The sequence below is a fragment of the Hyaena hyaena genome, unplaced genomic scaffold, assembly GCF_003009895.1.
Source record: "Hyaena hyaena isolate Hyena2069 unplaced genomic scaffold, ASM300989v1 scaffold_72, whole genome shotgun sequence".
Lineage (NCBI taxonomy): Eukaryota > Metazoa > Chordata > Mammalia > Carnivora > Hyaenidae > Hyaena > Hyaena hyaena.
The window spans coordinates 702,149-720,718 of NW_024080703.1; the positions used below are offsets into that span (position 1 = coordinate 702,149).

Here is an 18,570-nt window from a genome sequence, read left to right on the forward strand (position 1 = left end):
TGTAATACTCTCTTCCTGACCTACCCTACCTCACTTTGGACCCCAGTGAATAGTTTGGGTCACCAGCAATTGTGTAACTTTTGGCAAGTGACTTAACCCCTTTGAGAGTCAGTGTTCTATTTTGTGAAATGGTGAGTGAGCAAGTTGGATTATATGATCTCTAGGCTTCCTTCTAGCTCCGTCAAACTCTGTGAAATTGTCTAGCGTCCATAGTTCAGTCTAATGAAATTGAGTCAGCTGTAACATTGGTAGCCAATAGAGTGTCATTGATAATCCTAAATTAAATTGGATTTGGAAAATTTATTTGTATGTTCATTTAGCCAGCCCCTGACGTTGTAGATCATTACAGTGCTTCAAACAAAACAGTGAAACCACATGATACGGGCCTGACGCTCTATACATATGTCTTCTCTGTCCTGTGTGTACGCTCAGAGTTAACTTGTGTCTGCTCAGAAGGGGACTGCATTATTCGTTGGTAGCTAAAATGAACTGAAATTTAAACTTAAACTGGAGATTCCTGTCTGCCCAAAGGGTAGGGGTACAATTGTTTTTAACCTAAAAAGAAAATCTGTTCCCTGATCCAGAGTAAACAAGATTTTATTCATATCAGAAAATAAGTAGCTTCTGAAAATAACTCATGTAATAAAGCTTCTTTATAAGAACATATGTGTAAAAATAGACATCTGTATTTGGGTTTATGGCTATTTCTCTGTCTTTGTCTACTTGATTGGAAATAGAGCTATATACATTTACTGTCTCAGTTGAGACAGGCATAGTTCCACAACAATATTTTAAATTAATCATTTTATATTATCCTTTTTAAAATATATTTTTAATATTTTTATATAAAAATAAATTTATTTTTTTATTTTTAAAATTAATTTATTTTTATTTTAGAGAGACAGAGCGTGAACAGGGAGAGGGGCCAAGCAAGAGAGAGATAATCTTAAGCAGTCTCCATGCTCAGCATGGAGCCCAACATAGGGCTCCAGCCCACGAACTTGGGATCATGACCTGAGATGAAGTCAAGAGTTGGACGCTCAACCGACTGAGTCACTCAGGCCCCTCTGTATTATCCTTTTTTCCCTCTGTAAACTCTACTCATTTAATTCACTTAAATTAATTCACTTAAATTAACTCACTTTTTATGTCCTATTTTCTGTCAGGTTTTTATTGGGCACTGGAATATGACATAGACCCACTCACTCCTCAGGAAGCTGCTCTGTGATTAAAAAGACAGATGTATAAACAAGTAACTATAGGGGCGCCTAGGTGGCTCAGTCGGTTAAGCGTCCGACTTCGGCTCAGGTCATGACCTCACGGTTCGTGGGTTTGAGCCCCGCATTGGGCTCTGTGCTGACAGCTAGCTCAGAGCCTGGAGCCTGCTTCAGATTCTGTGTCTCCCCCTCTCTGACCCTCCCCTACTCACGCTGTCTCTCTCTCTCTCTCTCTCTTTCTCAGAAATTAAAAAAAAAAAACAAAAAAACCAAGTAATTATACTATATTAAGATATGTTCTACGGTAAGGACACACGCTCTGTAGGGTAAAGGGTCTGGGAAACTGCTTCGAAGTACTGGAGTACACTGGTTGGGGAGTTTTGCTGTAAGGGACTTTGGCACCGAAAAGGGAGTGGGCCAGTTAGCACAGATGGAATTTTCAGAATACAACCTGTCAGCAAGGAATATGCTACACAACATTGAAGGCAGATGGGCACAGTTATTAGTGCTTGTAAGCATGTTCATTGTAGAAAATCTATGACTTATTTAGAAACAAGAGAAATCTGGCCCTTGATTCCATAGCTCTGTGTGTGTGTGTGTGTGTGTGTGTGTGTGTGTGTGTGTGTGTGTGTTTAAAATAACTTTTATAAGGGTGCCTGGGTGGCTTAGTTGGTTTAGCATCTGACTTTGGCTCAGGTCATGTTCTCACAGCTCAAGAGTTCGAGCCCCATGTTGGGCAGTGTCCTGACAGCTCAGCTCAGAACCTGGAGGCTGCTTCAGATTCTGTGTTTCCAGGTTTCTCTGCCTCTCCCCTGCTCACAATCTGTCTCTCTCTCAAAAATAAATAAACATTAAAAATATAATTTTTATCATACTCTGACTTTTATATTTTACTTTTTTCCTTAGCATTGTGTTTGGGCATGCCATTTACCATGCCATTAACAATTGTTTCACAATCATAGCTATATCATAATTGTATTTAACTATTCCTTTCTGTTGCTCTTATTGGAACTTTAGTTTACAATTTGAGTTTATAATACCTTGATAATGAACATCTTAGAATATGAATCTTTGCCCTCATCTCTTATTTTTCTAGTTATTAGGTTAAAAGGTATAAAATTTAAATCTCTTGATAAATATTGCCAAGTAGGTTTACAGAAAGATTTTCCTCCCAGGTAGAAGTGTATGAGAATTTTCACTTGATTCCACTTTCTGTAATACCATGGGGCCACGTTTTTTCCTTCCTCCTTCCCTCCCTCCACTTCCTTCCTTCCTTTGTATCTTTTTTTCTTTTTCTTTTTCTTTTTTTCTTTTTCTCTTTCTTTTCTTTTCTTTTCCTTTCCTTTCCTTTCCTTTTCTTTTCTTTCTTTTCTTTTCTTTTCTTTTCTTTTCTTTTCTTTTCTTTTCTTTTCTCTTTTCTTTCTCCTTCCTTCCTTCTTCCTTCCTTCCTTCCTTCCTTCCTTCCTTCCTTCCTTTCTTTCTTTCTTTCTTTCTTTCTTTCTTTCTTTCTTTCTTTCTCTGATTTATTTTAGTGTACTATTTTTTATTCCATGTCCTCTTTCTGGAAAGAATATTGTTAATAAGAATCTATTTTAAATCAGCTAAGTAATTCCACCCAGAAATCCTTAGGAGAAAAGCATTTTAGAAGTTCAGTATCTTTTGCTTATGATTTGAAAATCTCGTGAAAGCTGAGTTTAGGAACTGCTTAATTTCATTTTTAAGATGACAGTTCTTGTGGTATAGTGCTCCAAAGAAACTATGGTATAAAGGATGTCCTTCCAATGGGAAGATGTTCTTAGAGGCTTTTTAAAAAAAATTGTAACTGCAAAATAACTAGAAAAAGCCCTGTTTCCTTTTATAGGATAAAAGATAAATAAGATATGGTATATTCACAGTGGAATTTTATATACCAGTGAAAATCAGTGAGCCACATCAGAGATGGGACAGCTATTCATTGACCCTTTTCCTCCTCTTTCTGGCAAATAATTTAGTCACACTCCCCCGCCTCCCTTACTGAAATAAATTTTTTAAATAACAGAATTAGAAGGTAATGTTAAAGAAGAAAAGAAATGCAGAAAATATGCCAGTTAGATTCAGTCATACCTGCTTTTGGAATCAGAGTAGTAAGGAGGAATTCCTTAAAATTGTAAGGAAAGTTTTACACATGCCAGAGGATAGACTAGCATTCTCATTCCAGGTTACTATTTTGAAAGTGATTTCTGTATTTTAGCAAACAGATGCAGACTTTCCCCTGTTATCATGAACACATTTATTATTAGTCACAAGGAGGACCTAGGGAGAGAATTAAGTAGGTGTTGTCTAAGCCTGTCGCCACCACCGAGAAAACAACTAGAGAATATGCCCAGGAGATGGGGCTGAATGGCTGTGAAGAGAAGTACATTCTGACTTTTACCATCTTGTCATTTGATGAGAATGATAATATTACCAGCTTATATGTGTCATAAGTAAGTTCAAAAAAACTTTTCAAGGTACTGGGCAGCTCTGTCAGTTAAGCCTCCGACTCTTGATTTCGGCCCCATGACCTCACAGTATGTGAGATCAAGCCCCGCATCAGGCTCTGTGCTGATGGCATGGAGCCTGCTTAGATTCTCTCCCTAACACACACCACTGCCCCCACCACCACTCCCCTACTCTCTTTCTCTCTTAAAAAAAAAGATAAAACTTTTCAAAGTTATAGTATTTGTTTATTAAAAATTTCTAAAAGTTTCACAACATTCTTCCCAATTTTTAAATTTACTTCAGATTTTAAAATACCTATCTTTTATGAGGGTGAAGTTGTAAAATTGAGGAATTAAGAACTTATGTCTTTGAAATATTGGGATCTGAAAATGAGAGACAGAAGGGAGAAAAGTGCATCTATGTAAAAATTACATTAAAAACCAGAGCTCTCGGGGGGAGGGGGGGATGGGCATGGAGGAGGGCACTTGTGGGGATGAGCACTGGGTGTTATGTGGAAACTAATTTGACAATAAACTATTTGTAAAAAAAATAAATAAATAAAAATCTCATACATCCTGTAAAAAAAAAAATAATAATCAGTAGTCTCTCAGAACAATATTTGATGGATTGATTGATCGATTCAGCCAATAGTTAATATGTACCTGATATGTACTAAGCACTGTACTAGCCATTAAAGATGTAGAAATGAACAAAGCAAAAAAAAAAAAAAAACCAGAACTCTGAATAGGAAAGGCAATCACATAAAAAAAAAAATACTAGCTGATTCAAAATAATTGTAAAGCACACCATATAGGAATAGCAGCAGAAAGGACCCATGTCAAGTCAACCTAGAAAAAAGATGTTATAGGAATTTACAAGTAAATAATTAATGTAAAAATTAAGAGTTACATTTTAAAAATTAAGTCCAAGTTTTAATTTGAAATATTTTAGACTGAAGTCATCTAAATTTTTCAGTTTCTTTGGTCATCATCTTTCATCTCTTAAATATTAAAATATCTACTGAAAACTAGAATCCTTGGAAAAACACATCTAGATACACATTTAGGAGACTTTAGAAACAGAAGCTGCAAGTCAAGAGTTACCAAGCATACTTAGCATATAAAAAAAAATGTTATTCAAGCATGTTTTAGCACACTTGGAATTTATTTTTTTATTTTTATTTTTCATTTTTATTAAAAAAATTTTAAATATTTAATCTTGAGAGAGAGTGAGAGAGACAAACCAGGAGTGGAGGAGGGGCAGAGGGAGAGAGAGGGAGACAGAATCCGAAGCAGGCTCCTGGCTCTGAGCTGTCAGCACAGAATCCAACGTGGGGCTTGAACCCACGGACCATGAGATCATGACCTGAGCCAAAGTTGGCCGCTTAACCAGCTGAGCCACCCAGGTGCCCCACACAATTGGAATTTAAACAGAAAAGCCCTTAAAAACATCATATTTCCACATATGTTAAAAAATTTTGCAGAGAAATGCCATACCAGGAAACCTAACGTGAGAAATAATTCGCTATAAGATTAACCTCTCTGTGGCATTGCAGCTATGGAGGAAGTACTTTAAAGATAAGCAATATCTAAATGATCGTTGTAATTTCCTTTTTACTCATGACACAGAGGAGAAAGAGTAAGTCAGCTCTATCAGTTACTAGCCGATTGTTTTTGACTGATTACTCAATCACCGTGAACCCATGTTTCCATCGGACTTGCTATGAAGTCTGTAAAAATCTAGTAGAGAGTTTAATGGATAACCCAGATTTTTCTTTTCCCTTCAGACAACACTGTGCTTTATAGTTCGTCTGAGTATGTGAAAAGTGTTTTCATGATACGTTTTTGAAATAAGCCATTATTTATTGATGACCTCTGGGATTTTAAAAAAACAGTTAACTAATGCTTAGTATGTGTGATTTACTGTTTTTTTAACGTTGTTTTCCAGTTCTTTTTTTTTGTTTGTTTATTTATTTATTTTGAGAGACAGCACAGCAGAGACAGAGAGAGAGGGAGTGAACCAGCAACCAGCAGGGACTTGGAGGAGGGGCAGAGGGGGAGAGAGAGGATCCCCAGAAGGTTCTGTGCTCGATGTGGGGCTCCATCTCACAAATGGTGAGATCATGACCCGTGTGGAGATCAAGAGTTGGATGCCTAATTGACTGAGCCACCCAGGCACCCCATGACTTACTGTTTTAAACAGTTTACAAACTTTAATTCTTTTAATCCCATAAGCATGTGAAGTATGCACTGTTATTATCAACCTCATAGTAAAGATGAGGCACTGAGGCACAGATATGTTAAGGAACTTGTCCAAGGTCCACAGCTGGAGAATCAAGGAGCCAGGCCCAGGTGGACTGGCTTGAGTCCATGCTCATTCCCCTCTGTCAATACCATCTCCCTAAGTCATCAGAGAAAAACATCTAGCCAGATGACAGCCTTAACTATGATTACACTTCAAAACCGTAACAGAAAAATATCTTAAAAAGCTGTTGTATCGGGGCACCTGAGTGGCTCAGTTGGTTAAGCGTCCGACTTTGGCTCAGGCCATGATCTCACGGTTCATGAGTTCCAGCCCCGCATTAGGCTCTGTGCTGACAGCTCAGAGTCTAGAGCCTGCTTCGGATTCTGTGTCTCCCTCTCTCTCTGCCCCTCCCCTGCTCATGTTCTGTCTCTGTGTCTCTCTTTTTCTCAAAAATAAATAAAAACATTAAAAGAAAAAAGGTGTTGTATCACTTTAAAGTCTGGCCTGTGGGGCGCCTGGGTGACTGAATCAGTTAAGCCTCTGACTCTTGTTTTCAGCTCAGGTCATGATGTTAGGGTCCTGAGATCTAGCCTTGTGTCAGGCTCAGTGCTGAGTGTGGAGCCTCCTTGAGTGAGATTCTCTCTCTTTCCCTCTGCCCCTCCCCTGCTTGTGCACACACCAGAGCATGCTCTCTCTCTCAAAAAAAAAAAAAAAAAAAAAGTCAGCCCTAAAATAAGGAAGGAAAATCTTACTTTAGGCAACTGATAACATTGTCAATGGTAAGATAAACTAAAATATTTTCAAAGTAGGAGTAGGACACACAATCTTAGGTATATGATAGAGTTAATATTAGAGGTTTTTAGGCTGAACACAGTATAAATGCTTTTTTATGCTCTATCATGACTGATTCCTGGAAACTGCTAGGAAGCTATCCAGATTCTACTTAAAGTCCAAGTAGTTACGAAAGATAGCTGATGGGTCATATATTTATTGTATGTGTAGGCATTCTTTTGTACCTCTTGTGTTTACTTTCATGACAGCTCAGGATAACATTTAGACTTTGTCCTTTTTACCTATGTGAGTGTTTTTTAAAATATCTTTATTGAACTCTAATTTATACGCTATAAAATTCACTTGCTGTCAGTGTAAATTTCAGTGGTTTGTATTAAATTTATACAGTTGTGAAACTTTGATCGCAACTCACTTTCAGAACATTTCCATTATCCTGCAAAGTTCCTTCATGCCAATTTGTATTCTCATCTGTGAGGGTTCAATTTCCTTTATTGTTACGTGATTGTTTTCCTCTTATACCTTCTTTCTCTCCTTTGGGTTGCCTTGTCTAATTGTTATGTCTGGGCTCTATAGAGTTAGTTTTTGTCCTCTATTTTGGTTTCTTTTAACCTTGAGCTATTATTTATGCAATCGAGTGACCTTGTTATGAAGTCTTTTAAGGGGATCAAATGCCAGTCCTTAATCCACAGAAATGTAACTGCCATTGTTCTAGTCACTTTGTCACTCTTTGCACTCTGATGCTGCTGGGACATGACTTGGTGCTCACAGTGGGGAGGTGACACGTGTGGAGAGGGACTTGCAGGAGGGGTCTTCTTAAGTGGAGGTTCTGTAACTGCTGTGCCCTTCGGCGTGTGCCTGTGGTTTGCCCTTCTGAGAAAGTCATCACATCAAATGACTCCGGGGGTAAAAAGAAGAAGGAGTGAAGAAGGCACATATGTGTGTTTCTTTTCATCTTCTTTTTCTATGTGGAAAGAAGTATAACCCTCCCTTCTGTCCTGTGGGGAAAAGGTAGGAGGCTGGAGAGGACTTAGTGTGATGTTCTGGGAAGGTGGAATAATAGACATAACTGAGCTATGTTGCATTCAAAAATCTTCAAAAGTTTGCAGGGATCAGAAAAGAAATTGCTTATTCTTCCTCATCCCTTCCTCTCCATTTCTGTGAAGAACTGAGTAGAATAAGACAAGGCAGGCTTAGTTCAGCAACTTGAAACACGAAGTCATAATACAAGAGGGTTATCTCTGTATTCAAAGGCAAAGAGAAGAAAACTTGAATATATCTGGGAGCCGAGGGGCCAAATCATAATAATACACTCAAGATAAACTTAATACGTGGGCAGTTTTTAAAGTGCTAAAATTGGAGTCCTACAGGAAAGTGAAATTTAAAAATATAATAAATTAGATCAAAGAGCTCTTAGGGAGAAGAATCTGTTCAGACTATAGAAACATAATATGACAAAGGGGAGATATTCTAGCTTCCGATTCAGGAAACCATGATTTTAATTCTTGCCCTGACACTAGCTAGCAGTAATCTCAGATAAATCACTTTACTAACTTGGGCCTCAGTTTCCTCATGTATAACACGAAAGGATTTATTAATCTTGATTAAGTCTTGAAGAATCTTTTGTGCTTTACAATTATATAATAAGGTGGCAACACATGAATAGATTCTGTTATTAGCCATTAGAGAAATGCAAATTATAATCACAGTACCTGTCACTACACACCTGTAACAATGGGTAAAATAAAAAATAATGACAGTACCAAATGCTGTCGAGGAAGCAAAGAAATTGGATCACTTATACATCATACATCCTGGGAATATAAAATTGTATATTCACTGTGGAAAATAGTTTGGCAGTTTCTTACAACACTAAAGATGCAGTTACCAGATGACCTAGCAGTTACACTCTTGGGCATTTATGCCAGAGAAGTGGAAATGATGTTCACACAAAACCTGTATACAGATGTTTGTAATATATTTATTCCTAATAGTTCCAAACTAGAAACAACCGAGATGTCCTTCAGACAAACTGTGGTATCTCCAGACCATGGAATACTACTCAGCAATGAAGGAGATGAGCTATTGACCCCTGCAACAACTTGGCGAATTATGCTGAGTGACAAAAGGCAATCCCAAAAGTTACTGACTATATGATTCCATTTATATAACATTGTTGGATGATAGAAATAGAGAACAGAGGAATGGTTGCCTAGAGTTAGGGGCTGGGGAGGGGTGAAGGGAGAGGATGGATCAGGACCACGGGAGAGATCCTGTGGTGACAGGACTGTTCTGTATCTTGACTGGTGGTGAACATACAAACCTACACATGTGATAAAACGGCGTAGAGCTAAACGTGAACAGGATACAAGTAAAACTGCTCTGAATATAATGAATGGATGGTATCCATGTCATTATCCTGGTTGTGATATGTACTATAGTTTTCCAGGATGTTGCTGTTGAGAGCAGTTGCATAATGTGATTTCTTAGAAATGCATGTGACTCTATAATTGTCTCAAAATAAGAAGCTTAATTGAGAAAACAAAATAAATTATGTATATTGTATTTACCCTTGTATCCTCACCAGGTAGAAAAGCGTGGGGTACACAGTAGGTTCTCAATATTTATTTACTGAATAAATGGGGGGATTGCTTGTGTGCATGTATAAAATGATTCTCTCACCTGGATCACAAAAGGAGGATCTAGTCACCCCTTACATCTTGACTAAACTGTTAATTTAGGTAATTAAGCCCGGAATAATAACCTTTATCCTGCAAACTTTACCTAATCATAATGATCACTTTTGTGGTTACTTGAGACTCAGCTTGATTCTCCCATGGTGATGTTTGCTCTTACTCCCTCTTTCTAGTAAAATCCTAGAAAGGAGGATAAACTAAAATGCATTTATGATAAATTAGCTTCAAATACACAATCTCTCCATAGTTGATTTTGTTCTTGATTGTGGTAGCTTTATGATAAATCTTGAAGTCTTGTACTGTAGGTACACCAATTTTGTTCTTTTTTAAATTTGTTTTGGCTGTTTGGATTCTTTTCATTTTAAAGTGAATTTTAGAAATAGTATGTTAACTTCTAAACAGAAATTTCCTGGGATTTTTATTGTGATTTCATTCAATTTCTAGATCAATTTGGGAACAGTTGACATTTTAAGAATACATAGTCTTCTGAACCATGAACATGGTACATCTCTCCATTTATTTAGATATTCTTTAAATCTCTCAGCAGTGTTTTGGAGTTTCAGTTAATAGGCCTTGCAAATCTTTTGTCAGATTTGACCTTAAGTATTTCATATTTTGAACAGTATTTTAAAAGTTTTTTCAGTTACCAATTGCTTATTCTAAATATGTAGAAATACAACTGATTTTGGTATATTGCATATTACTTTCATTTACATTCCATTGACTAGAATTCCATTGACTAGAATTTGGTCACAGCTGCCCTCACAGCAAGTCTGGCTGGAGAATGTCACTATCTAGTTACCTTTCCAGAAAGTAGAGAAAATGGAAATTGATGAATAGCTAACTACTAACAGCTCAAATATTGACTGTGTGATGAAAATATTCAGGATTTAGAAGTCTCTTGGATTTATTTTCTTTGTAGTATAATAAATTTATTATCATGCACAAATTGCTTTCAGGAGCATTTTTTTCTAAGTTTCAACACCTTCATATGAAGTGAGTCACTCCGAAGGAACAGGTAGATTCACTAGTGAAACATAATAAATATAAAATTAAGCATGTTCAAGTATTTGCCATCTGATAAAGGTGGTATTGTTTTTTTTCAAGTTAATTTATTTTGAGAGAGAGAGAACAAATGGGGAGGGGCAGAGAGAGAGCGAGAGAGAAAATGGCAAGCGGGACCTATGCTATAAGTAAGTGCAGAACTCAGTGCAGGGCTTGAACTCACAAACCATGAGATCATGACCTGAGCTGAAATCAAGAGTTGGATGTTTAACCAACTGAGCCACCCAAGTGCCCCAATAAAGATGACATTTTGAACTGCTGAGATGTACTTGGGATTGTAATTTAATACAAAATCTTAGCAACAATGCAGACATAATTTTGAGATACCTATTAGATTGGGGAGATAGCTGGGTTAGAGATCAATATTAGGGACCATCTGTATATAAATGGAATTTAAAGCATTAGGCTGAATGAAATCACCAAAAGACAGAGTAGAACTAGAAAAGTCTGTCAACTGAGCCCAGGATATTCCTGATTTCAGAAGTTTAGCAGATGATGTAGTAACAAAAAGAGATAAGAAATAGCCTAAGAGTGGAGACCCTGGGTGGCTCAGTTGGTTGAGCTCCCAAATTCGGTTCAGGTCGTGATCTCACGGTTCATGGGTTTGAGCCCTGAGTTGGGCTCTGTGCTGACAGCTAGCTCAGGCCTGGAGCCTGGAGTCTGTCTTCAAATTCTGTGTTTCCCTCTCTCTCTGACCCTCCCTGCTCATGCTGTCTCTCTCTCTCTCTCTCTCTTCTTTCTCTCTCTCTCTCAGAAATAAGTAAAACATTTTTAAAAATAAAAAAAAAAATAGCCTATGAGTTAGGAATAAAATCAGTATGGGAAGTTAAGTGGAGAAAAATTTTCAAAAAGGAAGAAGTGATTCTTGAGCCAACTGGTAAGTCACATTAAGACAAGAACTGAGAATTGATTGCTGTTTAGCAATGTGGAAGCCATTGGTAACCTTGAACAGTATAAGGGAATTATGGAGTCAAAAGCCTGATCTAAGGGAATTCAAAAGAAAATGGGAGGAAAAGAACTCAAGAGAGCAACTAGTGTCAACTTTCAAGGAGCTTTGCTTTAAAGGATAGGCAGACAAGGTGGTAGCTGGAGAGGGCTATGTTGTTCGAAGATTTTGTTGGTGTTATTTTAAAGTTAAAGAATTTACAAAATGTGTGTATACTATTGGGAACATAGTAAAGAAAATAGGTGATATGAAAGAGAGAGGAGAATTGCGGGAACATACTTGTGAACGGTAAGAGAGAGCTGGTACATGGGTAGGGGCCCTAGAAGAATGGCCATTGGAGGAGGATTGCAAATGGGTAGGAGGGCAGGAGAACCTGGGCGCAGCTGTACGTGGCTAGATGTGCAGGCAGTTAAGCTCACATCTCGTGGCCCTTTTCAGTGTAATAGAAATTATGAACTTAGAATGAAAACAGCTTAGTTTTTATTTCATTATTATTTTCTATTTATTTATTTATTTAATCTCCACTCATGTTTGGCCACATAGGTGCAGGCTCACCGCAGGCAGTGTTAGCAATTTATCCAGGGTCAGGTTATATCAAGGGACTTTGAAGGAAGTAAGAGAAAGGCAACAGGGTGAATTGAAGCTGGCTTACAATGGAAGTGAGAACATGAGGTGGTGAGGGACAGGAAAGAGGTAGGAGGCAGCAGGCCCAGGCTGCACATTTAGAAGAGCCGAGGGGTGGGAGGGAATGGAGAGTAGGGTGTTTGGTTTGAGATCGCACAGGTTTTCAGGCATGACCAGATGAAAGCCAAGAGTGGAAGAGAAGAGAGCAAAATGCTGGCTAGCCAGGGAAGGACTGGCTGTGTGGATACTGAATTTGTGCTCAGGATTTGAACACCTTGTCTGTTATTTTCGAATTAGCTTTCATTTCTGTTGGACCCTCCAATCACGGTTGTAGTGTTCTTAGTAAGAGAATCGTGTCTCTTTTTTCATAGTTTGTGTTTCTTAGTGCTTTACGAGGTGGTCATGGTGTTAGCTTCATACCTTCTATCGTGTTTTCAATTTTAGCCATTATATTTCTAATTCCCGAGGGTTCTTGCATCTGATTACCTTTCATAGCATCCCGGGGCGGGGGAGGGGGGGTAGGGATTAGTGTTTGGTGATCTACATGATTTATAATATAAAGAATATGGTTCCTATTTCTCCATTAAGTTTGTATCTCTGCTCATATGTATAGTTTTTGTCTAAGTGAGGAAGTACATTGAGTTATCTAGTTAACTTTTAAATATCTTTTTATTTTAGGTATCAAAGAGTAAAGATGGAAAAGAACAAAGTGAAACTGTATCACCATCCGAAGATGAAGCATTCTCCTGGCCAGGTCCCAAAACAGTTATGTTGAAAAGAACATCTCAAGGCTTTGGTTTTACGTTAAGGCATTTTATTGTTTATCCCCCAGAATCTGCAATTCAGTTTTCATATAAGGTAAGAACATTAATTAAAGTAACTTAAAAACAATGATGGCAACAACAATGCAAGTCAGTTCCTGTCTCCTTGTCTTCCACTCATCTTCCCCTTGTACCTTCCTTATGAAGGCTCCATCCTTCGGGCCAAGGGCACTGTTAATGAGGTTGTTCTTGTCACATTTTGGGGAGGGCACTTTGAATTGAATTGAGGCCTGCTTTGATTTTACTAGAGTTTGTTAAACAACTATTCACATGGATATATCTTTTTTTATATTGTAGGATGAAGAAAATGGCAACAAAGGAGGTATGTTATAAAAGTTTTAATTTTTCTCTGTTTTTCTACATGTCTTTCTATTCTTTAAGTAACACTGAATGAGATGCTACCATTTTTGAACTCCAGATATATAACTCTTAGATGGGAGAGCCCTAGAAATTAAATAATTTCTCTGTAGAGTTTTATGGATTCCATTGTCTCATCACGATTTGAACATGCAGTGATTTTATTATTAATTACATATTAGTACTTATGTGGGAGAACATATATGATTCTGAGGAAAGTAATTCTGATATTTTTATTTAATTAGTAATCTTTTAAATTCAGTAATGTTTTAGGTAGGAAATGCTGTGTGGTTTATCTAGTAGATTTATTGACTCAAATATTGAAAAGTAGAGTATTTGGGGTCTTATACTTAGTCTTACTCTTGACTTAAACATTATTTTTAATAAGGTTTTTAAAAGGAGAATCAGGCTGGGAATGGGGATATTTCTTAATAATGTTCCCTTGTTTTTGTTTTAATTTTACATGAACTCTAATGAGTTAAAACTCACAGACAGTAAAATACATCCGTTAAAAAACTTTTGTTTCTAGATAATTATAAGACTTAGAAAAAAAGTTGCTAAAATAGTGCAGAAGTTTCCGTATATCCTTCATTTAGCTTCCCCTAATGTTCAACAGCTTACACATTCATGAAGAAGCCTAGGAATTTAGCACTGGTCTGATACTGTTAATTAATATTTGGATTTTACTAGTTTTTCTATCGGCGTCTTTTCTCTGATGCGGGATTCCACATGGCATTCGATTGTTGTGTCCTTTTAGTCTTCTCTAGTCTGTGACAGTGCCTCAGTCTTTCCTTGTATTTCATGGCCTCAACACTTTTGAAGAGTAGCAGTCAGTTATTTTGTACAATGCCCATCGGTTTGGCTTTGTCTGATGTTTTCTCATCATGAGTTTCAAGTTATGCCTTTTTAGCAAGAATATCATATCTGCCCTTTTCTTAAGTGTTCAGTTATATGTAAGGTGCATTTCGATAAATATGTAGCTAGTGAAACCACCATCCCAATCAAGCTCTAATACCAAAAGGAACTTTTCTATAGAATCACCATGTTTTACACCTGAAACTAATATAACATTGTATATTACTATATACTTCAATAATTAAAAAAAAGGAACTTTTCCATCATTCCATAAAGTTCCCTTATGCAGTCAGCACTCTGCTCTTTCTAGATAATCACTAATCCGCTTTCCATCACTGTAGATTAAAATTGAGTGTAAATGGAATAATACAACATGTACTTGTTTGTGTCTTTTGCTTGTTGTAATGTTTCTGAGGTTCCACTACATTGTATGTATAGGTATTAACACTGCTCTTTCATTTGTTGCTGATTAGTTTGTTTGAATACACTGCAGACTGCTTATCCACCCATTTGTTTATCCACTCACCGGTTGGATGGAATTTGTAACACCCATATCTGATTTGAGGTCTTAGAATGGTTATGCTAAAGGTTAAAGGGGAGGAAAACAATTTCTTTCAGCATTATCAAAAGTATTCTGTGAGTGTCAGGTCAGGTAGGACCCTTCATAAGTTGTCACCTTTGTGCAAGGAGGGCCACTCTTGTGTCACCATCTGTCATGCACTGGGGTTCAGGAAGAATTCCAAATGTTACTTGGCATGGGCTACACATAGGTGTTAGTGAGGAAAGGGAAGGCTTACAAAACCAGCATCAGCAAGAGGAAAGAGGGTGTGGGTCCTCTGTCTTCCCATTGTCCCGTGGATTGATGTGCTGTTCCCGGGGGCCCTATGTCACATAGCATCTAGAATAATGCTGTCTTTAAAAAAGATAGTTTGGCTTCTGTAAAGTCAAGAATGGATGGATAAAACAGGGTATATATAGTATGTTCTGAAATTACTCTGTCCTATTTCTCTGCCTTGAGAAAGTTAAAAACGAAGAAGTTTGTTCCGTATTTGTGAATACTTAAGGACAAATAATTCACATAAAAGTCAGGGATATCCTAAGTTTAGAAGCCCTGAACATCGTATAGGAACAAACGTCACTTAGTACTCAGTTCTGATGACCTGGCCAGCAGTGAATTCAGAAAGTGCATTGAGTGTAAGGAGTGACGATTGACTGAGTAGTCCGCTGCTTCCTTTGCCCCTCAGGGCTTAAGTTTGCTCTGTTCATCCCAGTTGGTGGTGGGGTCACAAGTCAGTCTGCAGAGGCCTAGTTAGTTAACGTATAGCACTCATACCATTTCAACTCAACCGATCAACCAACCATAAGACTATATTTTATAGGACTGAATGTTCTTTACTTTAATTCAACTGAATGTGACAGTTTTTATTGTACAGTTTCATTTTCTTATAAAACTTATTTGCAAGCATATTGAAATTACAAAATCTTTTTTATGTGAATTTTTTTTTTAAATGAAATAGAATCCAAGCCTCCAGGGTAATGATTCGAGTCAAAGCCTAGAATCACTGGAGAGGAAGTAATTGCCAGGATTTTATTCAGACTCCTAAGAGATCCTGTTATAATGCCAAAATTCTGTGAAACGGTTGAAAGGTTTTGTTTTAGTGTTCTTTCCTTTTGGCAATTGAGTGGAATCTCTTTTGCCACTTAATTTTCTGATTATTCTCTTTACCCAACTTTCCATTCTGGTATGTTTCTTAGAGACTACGTATGTGTATTGTCTTGTGTTTTAAAATCAGTTTTTCTTGTTGATTAGTTTTCTGTATTATGATGCAAATGATATTTACAAGAAAAGGGCCATTAACGTGGAAAAATATTTTTTGGTGATGATAGTTGTTGATAATCACTGTCTTGCTATTGTCGGGTTGTCCCTTAAATCTCTGGAGAAGAAGATCTTTATAAATCATCAAAATAAAAATAATTGGAAGTTTGTAATTACTGATATTTCTTTTCTACTTATTCCATGAGTAAAAATTCTGTCTCAGTGTGATTACAGGGCATATTTCCAGAAATGCGTTTGTCTTTTTGTTAGGGACGTAAGTAACTGTTGGATTTCTCCTTCGGCATCAAGTTGTCTGTTTAAACATGAATAGTACACAAAAAGTAACTGGAGATTTATAAATTCTCTCAGTATTTTGTGATTGCCGTTGTTTCTGACTAAACAGCTCCCTGTAGCTGATGTTGGACTTTTCTAACCAAGGCACGTTTAGTGGCAGGAAATAGAAACTTCTTCAAACCACCCCAGGAAAGATGTGTGAATTCTAAAAACCAATAGGGCATCTCCAAGTTCAGTGCCAAGAATGGTAGGGTACCCGGAGAGGCATAGACACCAGAGTTGGGACTGGGAAGCTACTAAATGGAAGGAGTAACAACCAGAAAATCTTGGCTTTGATCTTCCAAAGACCCAAACTTTGGTATTTACTGGAGGATCTAAATGACTTTCATCGTTCATTTTGATTATACCTGATTTTCTCATGAGCTGACATCTGTGTATAAGGTATAGTCCTCACTATATCTTCTTTCTTCCTCCCTCTCTCATCATAATACTTCCTAATTCCTGAGAGTGACACCTAACTGGCCCATTTCATCATTATATGCCCACTGAACAGTACCCATTATGCTTAGAGATCAAACATTTTCCCACTTAATGAAGAGGTAAATTCTGGAAAGCTGAGAAAAGTGGGTGTATTTTATGCCACTAATTTCCACTCATAGGGTGAAACCTATTCCCTCAGAGTAATATAACACTAAAAGATGGATCTGAAAATTTGTTGGAAGAGGAAATTCTTATTATGGTTAGGTCCACGGTTGGTAGTGTGGTGGTAGGTTGTAGAAACATGTTTCATTATTTCTAAAATGTAGCAGCAACACTAAGTGAGTTCCGTGGATCTCTGCTGATATCTTTGTGCATTGACTAAACCCCTTGGGATCCATTTTTTTTTTTTTTAATTTTTTTTTACAAATAGTTTATTGTCAAATTAGTTTCTACATAACACTCAGTGCTCATCCCCAAAGTGCCCTCCTCCATGCCCATCCCCCCCTCCCCCCCACATCCATCAGTCCTCAGTTTTTGTCAGCATTCAAGAGTCTCTCATGGTTTGCCTCTCTCCCTTTCCCCCACCATTTCCGCCCTTCTTCTCCCCCTTGTTCCTCCGTCAAGTTCCTCCTAATCCTCCTATACGTGCAAACATATGATATTTGTCCTTCTCTGCCTGACTTATTTCGCTCAGCATAACACCCTCAAGGTCCATCCATGTTGCTACACATGGCCAGATTTCATTGTTTCTCATTGCCATGTAGTATTCCATGGTATAGATAAACCACATCTTCTTGATCCATTCATCTGTTGATGGACACTTAGGCTCTTTCCATGTTTTAGCTATTGTGGAGAGTGCTGCTATGAACATTGGGGTACATGTGCTCCTATGCCTCAGCATTTCTGTATCCCTTGGGTAAATTCCTAGCAGTGCTATTGCTGGGTCATAAGGGAGTTCTATTGTTAGTTTCCTGAGGAACCTCCACACTGTTTTCCAGAGGGGCTGTACCAGTTTACATTCCCACCAGCAGTGTAGGAGGGTGCCCGTTTCTCCACATCCTCGCCAGCATCTAGAGTTCTCTGATGTGCTCATTTTAGCCACTCTGACTGGCGTGAGGTGGTATCTCAGTGTGGTTTTGATTTGTATTTCCCTGATGAGGAGGGATGCTGAGGATCGTTTCATGTGTCTGTTGGCCATCTGGATGTCCTCTTTGGAGAAGTGTCTGTTCATGTCTTCTGCCCATTTCTTCATTGGGTTGTTTGTTTTTCGGGCGTGTAGTTTGGTGAGTTCCTTATAGATTCTGGATATTAACCCTTTATCTGATATGTCATTTGCAACTATCTTTTCCCATTCCGTTGGTTGCCTATTAATTTTCTGGGTTGTTTCCTTGGCTGTGCAGAAGCTTTTAATCTTGATGAGGTCCCAACAGTTTATTTTTGCTCTTGATTCCCTTGGGATCCATTTTTAATTGTACTGATAGTTTAAACAATTTGAGTTTCTCTGGCAGGTAGGCAAATATACTAGTTACATATTTTTGTTAATTTTTAATACTGTTCAGTAGAACATCCACAGATGTCTGACATTGTCTTAAAGATACTTTAGAAAGTAGAGATGATGATGTTGATATTGATGATGATGATGATGATGTGGAGGAGGAGGAGGAAATTGTATGGCAGCAACTGATTTACAATGTGCCAGGCAATGTTTTAAGTTTTTGTGTGGATTAATTCAACAACTTTCTGGGGTAGATATTATCACCTCCATGTTTTAGATGAGGAAACTGAGGCATGAAGTGTTTAAGTAACTAGCAGGGGACAGCACTGAACTATAGACTCACGCTGTCTGGTTCTAGGGTTTCCTGTCAGTTTCTACCATGGTTTGGCAGAAAATTCTTTACTGTCATAA

At 37.7% G+C, this 18,570-nt stretch overlaps 1 protein-coding gene across 2 annotated transcripts in view; it reads left to right on the plus strand.

The window, feature by feature from the left end:
- The window catches only part of ARHGAP21 (Rho GTPase activating protein 21), a 136,818-nt gene that overhangs the window by 47,103 nt on the left and 71,145 nt on the right, over positions 1-18,570 (plus strand). For both annotated transcript variants that reach the window (XM_039233045.1, XM_039233046.1), the window contains exons 3-4: positions 12,720-12,899; positions 13,160-13,184. In XM_039233045.1, coding sequence (XP_039088976.1) covers positions 12,720-12,899; positions 13,160-13,184 — 205 coding nt within the window. The remainder of the gene's footprint in view (positions 1-12,719; positions 12,900-13,159; positions 13,185-18,570) is intronic.